The sequence below is a fragment of the Raphanus sativus genome, chromosome 3 (assembly GCF_000801105.2).
Source record: "Raphanus sativus cultivar WK10039 chromosome 3, ASM80110v3, whole genome shotgun sequence".
NCBI classification, from domain to species: domain Eukaryota; kingdom Viridiplantae; phylum Streptophyta; class Magnoliopsida; order Brassicales; family Brassicaceae; genus Raphanus; species Raphanus sativus.
The window spans coordinates 21748770-21765180 of record NC_079513.1 but is presented as its reverse complement, the minus strand read 5'-3'; the positions used below and the strand labels follow the sequence as shown (position 1 = coordinate 21765180).

The 16411-nt window shown below is 31.1% G+C and overlaps 2 protein-coding genes across 2 annotated transcripts; both read right to left on the bottom strand.

Annotated features, from left to right (window-relative positions):
* Positions 1 to 5697: 5697 nt before the first annotated feature.
* Positions 5698 to 6893, bottom strand: LOC108845481 (uncharacterized). Its single transcript, XM_018618687.2, has one exon. The coding sequence runs from the start codon at positions 6829 to 6831 to the stop codon at positions 5725 to 5727; it is 1107 nt and encodes a 368-aa protein (XP_018474189.2). The 5' UTR covers positions 6832 to 6893; the 3' UTR covers positions 5698 to 5724.
* Positions 6894 to 13099: 6206 nt separating this feature from the next.
* On the bottom strand, positions 13100 to 13561 carry LOC130510096 (secreted RxLR effector protein 161-like). Its single transcript, XM_057006439.1, has one exon. The coding sequence runs from the start codon at positions 13559 to 13561 to the stop codon at positions 13100 to 13102; it is 462 nt and encodes a 153-aa protein (XP_056862419.1).
* Between the last annotated feature and the right edge of the window lie 2850 nt (positions 13562 to 16411).

The window sequence follows — 16411 nt, the reverse complement described above, 5'->3', positions numbered from 1 at the left end:
GAAATGCCATAATTGAATATATTTATTTTAATGATTTATGAGTTATTATTTTTAAAAAGTTCAAAAATATAAATCGAAAATAAATGTAATATATGAGTTATTACCATATTTTGAAAAGTTTACCAAAAATATAAATTAACATTAAGTATAATTGTCCATGTCATATTAATCTATAAAACATGTCATCAATCTTATTAGTCATGTCATATTATTTTTGTGAGAATGATTGTAGAGAAGACATGTGGCAAAAATTGTCCATGTCATATTAATCTATAAGACATGTCATCAATTTTAGTAGCCATGTCATATTATTTTTGTGAGAATGATTGTAGAGAATACATGTGGCAAAATCACTTCTCAAATATAGTCTAGGGGATACAATCTTCAATAACAATATTCCAGAAATAATCTTTTACTTCGTCTACGAGTTTATTTAATATATAGATTAATTTTTATTTTCCTTATACAATCACCAAAATTCGCTAAATACTCGCAGTATATTCCTTAATCGACTATCTAATTATATATCCATAATAATTTAAAAATAAACTCATAGTCTGTTTAGTAAATAAAACATTATAAAAATATAAACATTATAAAAATATAAACATTATAAAAATGTTATCAAACCAAATTTCACAGTTATTAAAATAATCAAAAACAAACAGAAGCGCGGGTCAAAATCTAGTTTTTTTTAATACTAGATGTGGGCAGTAAGATACACAGATTTTAATGTTGGATGTTTTAATTTTATGAAAACATAAAATAATAAATCAAAACATCATATTTGTTTATTTACAATCATTTTATGGTAAATAAATCAAAACAATTATTCTTATTTATTTTATATGGTATATATCAAAATTTATTAGCATAGAGACTTCATACTCATACAGTTTTGTGATTATTTGTATCTTTGTTGTAAAAAAAAAATTAAATTATAGATCACAAATTTTTAATACAAGATGTTTAATAGTTTTAATAATTTATAACTGTTTTCAAAATTTCAATACAAATTTTTTAAAAATAAAATATTAATTTTCAATGAAAATCCAAAATTTATATTTATATATTTTAATATATTAAACTATATTAAAAATATACATTTTAATATGGATCTCTATTAAATGATACTTCATACTTATATGTTTTTTTGAGCATGCATATTGTGTTATAACTAAAAACTAAATTTTGACTCGCACAACCGTGTAGTGATTATTTTTATATTTACACACATAATTATTTGTTTACACGATTAATTGTAATATTTACCATATTAGTAAATGTTTAATATAATATTTTAAAACACAACACAATCGTTGACAAGTATAATTTAATTTATTTTTAAAAACTCTCAGTGATATCATATTTTTATACCATGTACAAACTTTAAACTGAAAATTTTATTATTTAAGGATCAAAACTTAAGTGAAAAGTATTTTATTAAATTAATATCGAAAATTAATAAAATTTGTACATTAGTTTAAATATAGTTAAAAATTAAGTAGATATTTTAAAAGTTTGTTTTAGTTAAAATAAAATATACGTTTAATTTTTAAATAAACACCAAAATTAATTAAATATTTTTTAAAAAATAAGTGAAAACTAAAATATACATTTATTTAAAATAATTACACATTTATGTAAATATTAAAGGTTTATTTTAATGAAAAAATGAAATATATATTTATACTGTAAATAAGAATATATGAAAAAAATTATCCAGATACAATTTTGGAGGAAATATAGGAGTATCTATTTGATTTGTTTATTTTTAGAATAATTCATATATTTATACAAAATATAATTTAAACAACATCTGAAAGGATGGTCCAAATAAAAAATCACACATTAACTAAGTTATGACTTTTGTTTTGATAGTATAGATTTAAACCATCAATCACAAACTTTTCAATATACAACTTTTAGCTTCTTCTTTTTGTCATCCAATATATGACTTTTAGAAGTTTTTGTAGTTTATAGTTATTTAAGAACTTCAAATATAATATATAAAAATTTTTTTTTTTATTATATGGTAACATTATTTTTTATTTATTTTAATAATACAAAACCAAACAAAAATGTTAGAGAATACACAGATTGTATCAAATCTTTATTATTCAAAATCATTGAAGTTTATATATTGTTCAATCACATTAGATAATTCTGTAGTTTTTATTTAAAGAAAACAATTAAGAGTATTTTTTATAGATTACTAATTAACTAAATCTTATTATATAAAGCTTGGTTCTTCAAAGTTACTAATTAACATGATCGCGACACATGGCAATTGTATGTTTAAGATTATACATGTGTTAAGTAATAATTTTTATATAAATAGTTAATTAGTAGTATTTTTCCTTTTTTTTTTTTTTATTATATAAAGCTTGGTTCTTCAAAGTTACTATTAACATGATCGCGACACATGGCAATTGTATGTTTAAGATTATGACATGTGTTAAGCAATAATTTTTATATAAATAGTTAATTAGCAGTCTTTTTTCTTTTTAATTTTTTGTTTATTATATAAAGCTTGGTTCTTCAAAATTACTATTAACATGATCGCGACACATGACAATTGTATGTTTAAGATTATGACATGTGTTAAGTAATAATTTTTATATAAATAGTTAATTAGTAGTCTTTTTCCTTTTTAATTTTTAAACAAAATATTGTAAACAAAAAATAAGTTCATACAAACGATTATTTAATATTATTTTCCTTTTTAATGTCCAAGAAATATAAAATTGTAAAAGTTATACGAAAATAATTTTCCTTTTCTAAAAAATTATGAACAAATATAATTATAATATTTATTTAATAGTATTTTTCTTTTTTAAGGTTTATACAAAATATTGTTAACGAAAAAATTATATACTAATAATTATTCAATAGTAAGCTTCCTTTTTAAAATAATAAAAAATAAAATTGTATAAGATATGTGAAAATAATTTTCCTTTTTAATAAGTTCTAATTTTGCTTTTTTTTAAAAAAAAATCATGAAAAACAGAATTATGAAAGAAATAGTAGTTTAAAATTTTTCTAAACGAATTATAAAACCCTGAGAATACAAAAGATTATTTTTTTTTAAAAGAATCTAAGTATTTTTCCTTATTAAAATTATAAGCAAAAGAGAGTTGTAAAAAAATCTTATTATTTTCTATAATTAACTAATTTTCTGCTGAAGCTCCAATAGTTCATGTTTGAGTAAGGGTTAATGTTTTACACATGTGGTCTAGGTTTCGAGTTTCACAGAAGGTAAATTGTTAGTTTATTGGCGAAAAAGTTTATAGGATATGTTCAACATTATATTAAACCATGAAAAAATAGAATGATAATAGTTATTTAATAGTATTTTTCATTTTTATGTTTTAAACAAAATATTGTAAACGAAAAAGAATTTTATACTAATAATTATTTAATAGTAATTTTCTTTTTTAAATAATAAACAAATAAAATTGTATAAGCTGTATGAGTATAATTTTCCTTTTAAAGGAATTCTAATTTTCCTTTTTTAAAAAATCAGGACAAAACATAATTATAAAGGAAAATAGTATTTTAAAAAAATTTAAAACGGATTATAAAAACCTGAAAATACAACTGATTATTTTATAATAAATCTAAGTAGTTTTCCTTATTTCTAAGCAAAAGAGAGTTGTAAAATAATCTTATTATTTTCCTATGATTAGCTAATTTTGTACGAAAGTCCGAGTAATTCATATTTGACTAAGGATTAATGTTTTAACACTATGTAGTCTAGGTTTCGAGTTTCAGAGAAGCGAATTATTAGTTTATTGACAAAAAGGTTTATAGGATAGTTTCAGCATTTGGATTTTATGAAACAGCTCATGATAATGTAATCAGACATAGATCCTCATAAAACATGTAGAATTGTTAACTGTAGATACGTCTATGTAATGTTTCTCATAATTTATATTAAAAAAAATTAATCAGCGTTAACAAAAAAGAGATTTTTCTTTATATTATCGATATATATTGATCAATAAGTTAAAAACTAACAGTTACAAAAAAATATATTTAGTTTTGTTTTCTTTTTTTAAAAACTTATATATGTATAATTATGTAATTAATTTGTTCTATACAGAAAATTATAATTTAGGGTTATATGCATATTTATTTTCTGGAAAATTTTGCTACTATAACTGCAGATCCAAAGTGAGAAAAACTGAATAATCATTTTTTAAAAACGAGACTCCAGAATATATATCTGATATTTAATATCACGTATCTGAAATGAAATTACTAAAACTTCTTAATGATTGTATCTTCTTCATGTCTATAACAACATGTACTACACATTATTTTCATAATCAGTTATTCACACAAATGGTCTTTAGCATACACATATCACAAGAATCAAAGCAATATCAAACTGCATAAAGTATTAATAGTTTTATTATCTCTAATTGCGTAATAAAAATGTTGATCCATAATGTTATCTATTGATAAAACATCAAAGATTATTTCCAATTCACCTATATATTCATACTATATTCTCTTCTAAAATAGAGAAATAATATTATAGAGATGAATTTGCTTCAATGTGTGATTATGCAATAGAGTTCCTTTATTTTTAGAAGAAAATATAGAGATATGGTATTTTTGTTTATAAATAAAAAGATGAAAATATCATTCCATTACATTTCTCCTTCAAATATAGAAAATCTATAGCAGATTTTAGTTTATGAGAAAAAATAGAGAAATATATAGAGATAGGAACTAAAGATATTTTAAAGATGAATAAACCTTACAAACCAAAATATATAAATTCTAATGAATGCACAAAAGAAACTCGAGATCTTACGATGACAACACAAAACATTACTAAATTGTCATGGAAGCCTTATAATATGTTTGAACAAGAAGAATAACATAGAAAATTAATACAAACATGCATTAAATTAAGAGCTTAAGAAAGTATGACGTTGTCATCAATTCAATTAGCTTGATTCAACTTTTAAATTCTTTGTATTTTACTTTATTTCATATTTCTTTACGTTGAGTTCGATTTGAATTTTTGGGAATAACTCTTTTCTCTAATCTTTTGTATAAAGTTGTTAATAACTGACTTCACTTATGCGCCATGATTGTTAAAATAGGAGTACTAACCAAAATTTAATTATTATACCTTGAATAATTTTCACACCGTATATAAAAAATCATACAATGAAATTAAAATATTAGTCAAAATCCGTGCAACGCACGGATCCATATCTAGTGAGAAATATAGTATAATATATATTTAGATGAACCAATTTATTTTGTATTATAGTGATGATAAATATCATAATTCCTGAAAGCCCTTTTACAAAAAGAAAAAGTCATAATTCAAATGTTGTAATGCTTATTGATTAATATATACAAGATCAACATTATCATAATAGGTAATCCTATATATGGAGGATAGGATTCCTTAATAATAGTCAAGTATATAATCAAAAATAATAGTTGACACGCTTTGGAGTTAACAAAAGGCTTGATTATCATATAGGTCTCACGAACTAGCATGATCAGAAAGGTATTTGAGCGAGTATAGTTAGTAAGAAGTTCATTAATATGCTTCTCGAGCTAAACCCATTGTCAAAGAGTTCAACACAAACAAATCGATAGCATGTGTTGCAATTTCATTTCTGGAACAACAAAAGCCACATAGAGCTAATAAGCTATGATCTGCGACGATAACAATGGATGTGACTAACTAGTCTACATATTTTGAGGTGGAATATAGTAAGGGGCCGAGTAATGACTAGTTCTACTAAAGCCGAAGGTGTAATCAGCCACATTGAAATATGCGAATTCTTCAAAATCTAAGATGTAGACGAAGTTAGGTTCCGTGCCAGGAAGGGAAGTGGCAGGGACACAGAAAGGTTCCGACCTCGAGAGGAAAATACAGAGATCTCCAATATCTTGAGTGTAAACCGCGTTGCCTTCTCCGTCTAACTTCAACACCATCACATACTCTGTTTTCAATTTAGCAACACCACCTTCGACGGTCTCATCAGTTTTCTTATACTGCTTAACCAAGAAAGTTTCCCCGGTGGTTACCGACTCCACCAAGTTCTCTACCGTGCAGCACGAGTCCAGAAGCTCCCGTGTTGTCTTGTCCAACACGGGGAGGTTTTTAAACTGCAGCCTCTGGATGTTGAGCTTCTCCTTGCTAAGATCCCATGATCCGATGAGCTGGCCTCCAGAGCATGGCATTCGAAACGTCTCATCTTTCTTGGAAAACACGACACGGGAGGAGAAGAAGCAAGGGTTCTCGACACTGATGTTGGTCCACTCCGAGTTTCTCAGAGCTGGTCTGCAAATGCTGAGCTGAGGTCCCAAGAACTTGACAGCCACGACACAGTTTTCATCCTCGGGGGAAGATGAGGACATGGAAACGTTGGTGATGATTTGGGTTTGGCAATGAGGCAGAGTCACGAGAGGAGGCAGTGGGATGTGTTTAGGGTCTGTGTACGATGCAGAAGGGTTTAGATCGTCTTGAAGAAGCAGTATGCCGTCTTCCTTCAAAGTAGCCACCCAGCCATGGGATGAACCGATTGTTACCATTGTTTTGAAAATGTCGTTGTACAGTAACTCCCCTGGGACCTTCTTTTCCAACTGAATATCAATGCCAGGATCATTAGCATAGCTAACGGTGAGTCTTCCGAGAAAACCCTCTCCACAAGGTTCAGCGCCAGTGATGATATAAGGAGGGCTTTTCTTTTGGATCGGTGAAGAAGAGTAGGCACTGGAGAGACGTAGAAGAGTTGATCTTCTAGACTCCCCAAGACGGAGCTTGGAGAGCCTGCTTAGAAGCAGAGACATATGAATGTAGAGAGATATGTTCTTAGTGAAAAATGAAGAAACCCCAATTGAAGATTTTAGAAATTTTGTCCACCAAAGAAGCTCAATTAATACAGAGAAATTGCCTTGCTCACCAAGGTTTTGTCAGACGCAATCGTTGTCGTTACTATACGCATATATTTGTGGAATATATATGGAAACAAATCTTGCCAAGAAATATGTTTTAATTGTTTGGTATTCGTCTCACAAAAAAACGTCACCGTATTCGACTTCAAGACATGTTTCCAAGACACATCAGATTTTACTAACTTGATATTTTCAACATTTTTTTCAGAAGCTTACTTAAATAATTATTTGTTAGATTATTTCTCTTCTCGATTTAGACTCAGTTGACCAGAGCTGAATTCTATTTTTCAAAAGAAAATTGGATTCAATTGACATCAAGAATTAAACTCCCATTTCGAAATTTGACGAGATCGAAAAAGAAATATATTACAGAAGAAAGATTTATAAGAGATTTCCAACATAGTGAAAATAAATATGGTCATTGAATTTTCATGATGATTTATACGATGTAGTTAGACATATATCTTATAAAATACATATTATTCTCGTTGTCAAATTATTTATGTAATCTTTTTTATAATTGTAATATCTTATTAAATCAACATTAGAACTTAGAACCTCATGTTTAGCTAATTAAAGTATAGAAATTAAACTGTAGATATAACATTTACTAAGAGTAACTTTCTTTTATCATTTTTGGTAAAAAAAATTAAGCTTTTCTTTTTGATATGAAATATTCCAGTATTTTCCAAATTAAAGATCAGCACAATTATTTATATGCAGATTTAAGGTACATTTTGAATAAGGATGATGAAAAACATCGCAAGGAGAATTTTTGCTATTTCACAAAACAGGCAATATTTGTATTATAAAAAAAAAGGTAGAGCGTATTCTAGAATGAACTAAACGTCCCTTTGTTTTTAATATATCTATTTATATAAAATAGAGTTTACTCTTTCCAGAAGCTGCTACCTAGGATTCCACCTAGGAAACTCGAGCTATCTAACGCTGACACGTGGCACATAATGCATAAACTCGGCATTTCATTTAAACTCATTTGGGATGGGCTTTCTTCTTTTATTGTGTGTTGGGCTTTGAGTTTGGTCTTTGTGTCCGGTCTAAATAGATATGGTTTCCTCTAATCCTAATACCGGTCGATCAAAAAATCGCACACCGTCTCTTCTTTTGCTACGACGGCGCCGCGTGATGTCTGAACTTCCTTTCTCTATCTGAAACGGCACGAGTTAATTCACTCCCCCACGATGCGTCTTCAAAGCGTTATTTAGATCTGAGAGGCGGTGTAGTTTTTGTTTATATATATGTGAGATTTTTGTCCTTACCCTTCTCATCATGCGAAAGAGATAGATATTCTGCTGGTAAATCAAGTTAGCGCATGTGATCAAGGTCCGATTCCAAATCGGGGTTGTTTTTCAGACGGCGGCGCTTCATACCCGGAGGCTTCATACACGGAGGTGGAAGAAAAGAGATGAGGTGAGGTGAAGAATATCGTACCGGTGGCTGTTCCAGTTAACGAACGCCGTCGGGGAGTATACAAAAGTAGCCATCAAACCTTCCTAAAATAGAGAGCGTGACGACCAACAATCTCCAGGGCCATTGATGATTTTGAATTTGTCTGTAAAAATTGGAAGATGATAGATTTGGTAGCAAGCCCTTTATCAAAAAAAAATGATAGATTTGGTGCTGACGACTTCAGAAGAGGTCTCTTTACTAAATGACGTCGTTTCATGGACCTTTTTGATTACAGTTTGAGGAGAAGGAAAACGTTTGTTTCAACAACATTTGCAATGCCGAAAACATAAAACAACGTGCATTTGTTAAAATTGGAAATTCAAAACGACGTGCTTTGTTTTTGAGAAATTTGGTATTTATTTTTCTTTGTATTTCTGACCCCATATTACATAAACGATATCTTTTTGCCCCACAATCTTAACTTTCAGTTCTCTGTCCACTACATAGTTCATAGTTGCAATGTATCTGGTCCGTTTCTTCTTCTGTGTAATGTTAGACCATATATCTATATACCATTATCCATTAGATACTATTCACTGGTACTGACTAATTTGTATTGAAGTGATTAGAATGGCACCAAAAGAATGAGGATTTACAACTGTTTTTTTTTGTAACAAATATTTACAACTGTTTTGGATGTGTAATATTCAAAACCAGGAGAAAAATGTTTATTTTCATAACCGTAAGGAGTATATCACCATTTGTATGCTTAAATAAACAGCACCAATTTGGATGAATTGTCTTCGATTTCCATGTACCGAAATAATATAAAAAAAACTCGAATAATATAAACATCCAACAAATAAACCTAACCACAACAATAAAACTCGAATAATACTTACTTTATATAAAAAAATTGAGCAAGCATTTAATAAATGTATATCATTTCAATCATGAAAATCATATCATACTAATACATTTTTATGATCTTTGTCAAGAATAATAATTATTCAGACATATGAGAAGATGATATAATATCATAAAATATATGTGACAACAAATAAAAAAATAAAAACAAGTGAAAAAAAAACAACATCAAACATTAGTTAAAATGGATATAATATCTTTCACCACTTAAAATGTCCTAATAAACAATAAACACATATTTTATAAACGCAAACCTAAAACACAAACTACCAAATCATACAAAAAGAAAAACCGAGATCATATGTAAAGTATATCCCGTCCGTAGATAAATATTTATATATGAGAAATTTCGCAGACATTGATAAAATTGAATATCTGTAATAAATATTGAGAAAGTAAACAATTATATTTTGAAAATTTTATTATAACTAGAAAAGTTATAATTTATGAAATGAAGAATAAAATACATAGATAAAATTGTTGTAAAACAATTATGAAGCTTAATTCTATTTATATTAAAATTAAAATAAAATTTAAAATAAATTTGTATTATCAATTTTAATCGTCTGCCCGTCCGTAGGGCGGGTTTACCCTAGTTTCAAATAAAATTTGGAAAGAAACAATATTGATGTTGGCCTCCATCATCTACAAGCATCATCAGAAATTTTATATTTAGATGCATTTTAGCTATACGGTATAACCATGCTATGCAGGGGAGAAAACGATGTCAAAGAAGTATACATTGATAAAATTTGTTGGAACTTGGAAGTGAGACCATAATTTGGGTGATTAATTTTGGAACCAAAGTAAAAACTATATCATGGAGTATAAATTAAAAGACTCAGTTGATAGTGCACCGTTCTACAAGCAACAAAAGCTACAATTTTCTGAGTCTATAGAGTCTGCAAAGCTCGATCAGAGATTATAGACCAACATGACCAGAAAGTCTCAAGGGGAGGAGCTAGAAACATGTGACTCGATCAGAGATTATAGACCGATTGCTCGAGCGGCACCTATGTGACTACTTCTAGGTTCTAACAATAACTCACTCGATGAATCAAGAGTACAAAGTTGTAGAAATAGTTTAAAATACAGACATGATTATCGAATGATAATATTTGTCAGCAGTCCGAAACTAGAAAATTTGTATGATACATGCTTTTATTACAAACAAATTAATGACCAACTATATCAAAGTGAAATAAAATCAAAAGAATAAATATAAAACACTATAATCTTTTTTTAATTTTATAGAAATTTTGTGTTCTCTTTAAAAAATGTTAGAAAATTACTTTGCTTATGCTCAATTTAGAGTAATTTTTCAAATTTTTATAAAATTTATAAATATTTTAATACGATATAATTTTATTGTAACCTCACCCGCCCGGATCAACCACTAGTAAAATTAGAAATTTGAGAAAGAAGGACATGCAAGCAATGATGTAATGAAGTTTGAAAAGTCTTAAGACTGCGATTGGCAAATGTGAATATAAAACAGATTAAAAATTGGTGAAAATTGGAAGAATATACAAATGGTGGAAAGTGGAGAGAGGAACAAACTCAACACAAATCATATTTTCCTTACAAATTCTAGAGTAAAAGTTTGACAGAGTTTTTACTCTTGATACACAATAAGTAGCTTTTGAAAAGATAAAAACTAATAGTTATGATATGTTTTTGGCTGAAATATAGAACAAATTCAAGTTCAGAGTAAATGTTTACTCTAAAAGTACCAAACACTCAAAACCAAATGAAAGACGAGAAAAGGAAACTTTTATATTTGAATTTAATTTAAATTTAAATTCTTATGGAAAACTGAAGGGAGGATGGTAGCTGAGAACGAACTGACATATGAAAAGACTTGCAAAATTGATAGTTTGTTGTGTGATAAGACTTGCATAATTGATAGTTGCAAATTTTAAAGAGAACAAATAATTTTGGAACAAGGTCTCCTTGAGTTCATCGTAATTTTCTGACAGTGATTATTTTAATGGTACTAAGAACTTAAGAAGACATATGTTGTATCTAATCTATTAATTTAGAGATTGGTTTTTATCTACTACTTATAGTTGTCATTTAGATTTGGGCTCTTTCATAGTTGTTACTAAAATATATCAAGCCTCCTATAAAATGAAACCTACCAACTTAAATTAAACCAAATCTTAACCGACATAGATAAATTGAACTTAACCAATAACATCTTTAAAATATTTTTGGTTATCTCTTAATATTATTAGATCATACAAAACTTAACCTAGGCCTGGGCGTTCGGTGGCCCATTCGGTATCGGTGCGGATGATTCGGATTTTCGGATTTTCGGGTTTATGTTTAGAAGTACCATTCGGTATTTACTAATTATCGGATCGGATTCGGTTCGGTTCCTTCCGGATTCGGTTCGGATCGGATGTAACCAATATTTAAAATCGTTCAAAAATATATTTTTTAAACTTCGAAAAGTGACAAATTTTTGTTTCAAAATATATAAATTGTTTACAAATCTAATTAAATATTAGTTAAACTAATTAAATTAGCTAAAAATAATTCAAAATAACAAATAAAACAAACTACAAAAATATTTTGAATAGTCGAAAATATCTATATCACCTTAAAATATATCAAAACATTAACATATTTAACTAATTTCGGATATCTTCGGATCCTAGTTCGGATTTCGGATCGGTTCGGGTTATAACCAAACACCAAAGTACTAAGCTCATAAGTCCCGTTCGGATATTTTTGTATAACAGTTCGGATTCGGTTTCAGTTTTTCCGGTCCGGGTTTAGGTAGGTACTTCGGGTTTGGGTAAAACCGCCCATGCCTAACTTAACCACTCTTAAATCAACAAGTTCTAAATCATTCCCAGCATAAGAAAAAAAATGTCTGACTCACAAATTATAGCACCATTCAATTATATATACATTTAATAAAATATTATATATATGTCAGATATATATATATATATATAAATATTATACAAAAATATAAATAATATTATATTATATATATAATATTATACAAAAATATAAATAATATTATATACACATATATTAAAATTAAAATTTGACAAATCAATTTCCGCCCTTCAGGGCGGGTCAAAATCTAGTTTAAATTTTATTATTGGGTTGTTGGGCTAATCAGGCAATTACATTATCTACGAATAGTAGAGTCTAGTATTTCTTTTAGTTGAGAAATTTAATATTATTTGACCAGATTAACAGGAAATTTTGTCGTCTTACTAACTATTGTCATTATTCATTGAACTCTGGTAGGGATCTAAATAATTTGTTTTTTTGCAACTTAATAAATAGCATAGTTGGTGTCAAACCTGGATGTTTAGGGGTGCACTTGTAGCCATTAACCATTTTTGCTAGCTGGAACTTACTAATAATTAGTTTTTTCTTACAAACTTCTCCAAGTACGATCAAGTAACAAGACTATAGAATCACAACCTGTTTCACAAGAAGTCCTTTTCTTGTTTTATTCAATATCAAAAGCTCAAACACAAAACAATCACACCGAAAATATATGTTATGCAACAACACAATGCATCTCCATATATATAGTCTTCACAAACTCCTAAACCAAATAGGATTCACACAAATTCATATATTTCCTATTCTCTATTGATAAACACAACATTTATAAAGAAAAGGAATAACTTATAATCCAAGCTTATCCAACAATCTCCCCCTTAAGCTTGAGATTCTCTTCACTCACATCTTGCACTCCAATCAAACTTCTCATTTCCTTAAATTTAATCTTGCCAAGTGATTTAGTAAGTATATCCGCCTTTTGATCAACTCCCGGGACATGCTCAACTTCAACTTACTCGTTCTCAACACACTCACGGATAAAGTGGAATCTTCTATGAATATGTTTGCTCCGTCCGTGAAACACGGGGTTCTTCGTAAGTGCAATAGCGGATTTGTTATCAACCTTAATCACCACTCGCTCACTCTGTGTTCCATCGACTTCACTTAACAGTTCCTGTAGCCAAATAGCCTGTTTGGCAGCCTCCGTTGCAGCCATAAACTCCGCCTCGCACGATGATAATGCCACCAACTCTTGCTTAGTCGAACTCCAGGTAATGGGGCTTTCTCCAAGGTAAAATATGTGACCAGAGGTACTTTTACCATCATCTATGTCCACGTTGTGAGAGCTATCGCTATACCCCAAGAGCTTAGTCCCACCGTTCCGTGCGTAATGAAGTCCAAGCATACTAGATCCACGCAAGTACCTAAGTACTTGTTTCAATGCTGATCCATGTGAAGTTTTAGGTTCCTGCATATATCTACTCAAGACTCCAACACTAAAGGAGAGATCCGGTCGCGTGTGCAGCAAGTATCGTAAGCACCAATACTGCGACGGTAAGCTCTCTCATCAATCTTATCTTCGTTAAAAGCTTTAGAGAACTGAGCATTGATCTCTAATGGCACATGAGTCGGGTTGCACGAACTCATCCCTGCATCATCAAGTATCTTACGAGCATAAGCATCTTGTTTAAGGATGATTCCACCTTTGTATTGTATAACTTCTATTCCTAGATAGTAGGTTAGTAATCCGAGGCCACTCATCTCGAACTTGCTAGCCATCTCACGTTTGAACTCCAATATTGCCTCAAGAGAAGACCCAGTGACCAATAGGTCATCCACATACACTGCCACGATCAGGATCTCACCTCTTCCCTGCCTGACGTAGAGAGATGGTTCCTTTGAGCACCGTTGAAACATCAACCCGTGAAGTATCTTGTTAAGCTTTATATTCCAGGCTCTCGGTGCTTGTCGTAAGCCATAAAGTGCCTTCTTGAGTTTATAAACCCTCTGTTCTTGTCCAGCAATCATAAAACCTTCCGGCTGAGTCACATATACTTCTTCCTTCAAGTCTCCGTGTAGAAAAGCCGTTTTGACATCGAGATGATGTATCTCCCATCCGTGTGACGCAGCCAAGGCGATGATCATCCTGATAGTCTCGATGCGAGCCACATGAGCAAATACCTCGTCGGAATCTATACCATGTCTCTGCACATATCCTTTTGCCACTAACCGAGCTTTGTACTTACTAATTGTTCCATCTGCATTCCGTTTGATTTTAAACACCCACTTTAATCCAATGGGTTTGATACCTGCAGGAAGCTCAACCAAGTCCCAAGTATTGTTTTTTTCTATGGAAAATATCTCATCCTTGCAAGCATCAACCCACACTTTCAGTTTCTTAGCATCATCAAAGTTCCACGGTTCGTCGTTTATAATCATTAGCAGCTGCTCTCCTTCGATCTCTGCTAGCAAGACGTAGTCGTCAAGATACGCCGGTTTGTTAGTAGTTCTATTTGAACGTCGTGGCTGGAAATCATCATCTCGTGTATTTTCATCGTTGTCCTCATCATTACTATGCTCTGTTCCGTCGTCTTGCAGCTCGTCTTCATCATCAACTTCAGTTATTCTGCTATTGCCACCTTGTTCTGTATCAATGAGATCATAAAGGTTAAAACTATTTTCTTCACGATCAACCTTTTCACCTGCTTTCTTTTCATTCCACTTCCATGCTGTGTCTTCTTCAAAGACTACATCTCGGCTCACAATGATACGTTTACTTAAAGGTTCAAGTAACCGATAAGCCTTTGATCCCGGCTCTGTTCCTAGATGAACCAGAGTTTTGGATCTATCATCAAGTTTCTTTCTCCCAACTGTCTCTGTTCTTGCATGACACACGCATCCAAATACCCTTAAGTGGGAGAGATTCGGTTTTCGTCCTTTGTAGGCTTCATACGGAGTTTTTCCCTCAAAGGACCTCGTTCCAACTCTGTTAATCAAGTAGGTCGCATGCCGTATTGCTTCACCCCAAAGGTAGTTTGGTAGATTCATATGTTTTAGTATACTCCTTGTCATCTCTAGGAGTGTGCGATTACGTCGCTCAACCACACCATTTTGTTGTGGTGAGTATGGTGCGGTTAGATGCCGTTTCACGCCATGTTTCTGACAATATGCTTCAAATTCCCGAGAAGTAAACTCGCCTCCTCTATCAGTTCGTAGACACTCCACTTTAGTACACGTTTCCTGCTCGACAAGTTTTTTGAATGTCTTGAACTTATCAAATGCTTCGCTTTTCTCTCTTAATAGTACTGTCCACATATATCTTGTGCAGTCGTCAATAAGAACAAATATATATCGCTTATGTGCTGAAGTCGGAGGAGTGATTGGCCCACAAAGATCAGCATGTATAAGTTCTAATGACGCCTTTGCTCTGTAGTTACTTGCTTGAGGAAAAGGTTGTCTTGTCTGTTTCCCTCGGAGACAAGACACACATGTTTCTGAGTTTTGTGTAACATCTGGTAGACCCTCAACAAATTCCTTATTGATCATTCTCCTAACAGCTTCGTTGTTAACATGCCCTAAGCGTGCATGCCATAGATTCCCCTCATCATACGTCTTAGCTTGGAGACACTTGACTAGAGTATCAACCTGCAGAGTTACTTTATATAGCTGATTCTTTGATCTCGTAGTCTTGACTATTAGACGCCCTTCTCGATCAAGTAGGCTCAGCGTATCTTCTCTCATGCGTACCTCGCATCCTACTTCAGTAGCCTGTCCCAAACTGATTATATTGCTGCGTAAAGCCGGTATATAGTAAACATTCTTCAGTGTTTTCTTCTGACCTCCTTTGATAATGAATCGAACTGACCCTTTACCTAATATATCAACTTTGGAATCATCTCCAAACCGTACCATTCCAGTGACTGATTCATCTAAATCATGGAAGAAACCACGATTACCACTCATGTGGTTACTAGCGCCATTATCAAGATACCAAACATTCAACGCATCTGACTCTGCTTCAAAGGTCGTTGGGTTCACCTTCCGTTCATTCAAGTACACTATCTCATTCATCATTAAGGCATCGGCTTCATGCGTGTCATCTTATTTCTTCTCAACTACCTCTTGAAGCTTCAACTGCTTGTCGGGACAGTCGCTTGCATAGTGTCCGCGTTTGTCACACTTGAAGCAAGTAATGTGAGATATATCTCCACCGCGTCCTTGTCTGTAAGCTTCTCGTTGTTGTGTGAACGTTCCTCGACCGCGACCTCTTCCTCTCCAGCCTGATCGTCCGCCTCTTCCTCGGTTTGAGTTGTAGCTTTCATTA

What these genes read in the sequence shown, in the direction of transcription:
- LOC108845481 (XM_018618687.2), bottom strand. Translation starts at nt 6,831, where the DNA reads ATGTCTCTGCTTCTAAGCAGGCTCTCCAAGCTCCGTCTTGGGGAGTCT.
- LOC130510096 (XM_057006439.1), bottom strand. Translation starts at nt 13,561, where the DNA reads ATGCAGGAACCTAAAACTTCACATGGATCAGCATTGAAACAAGTACTT.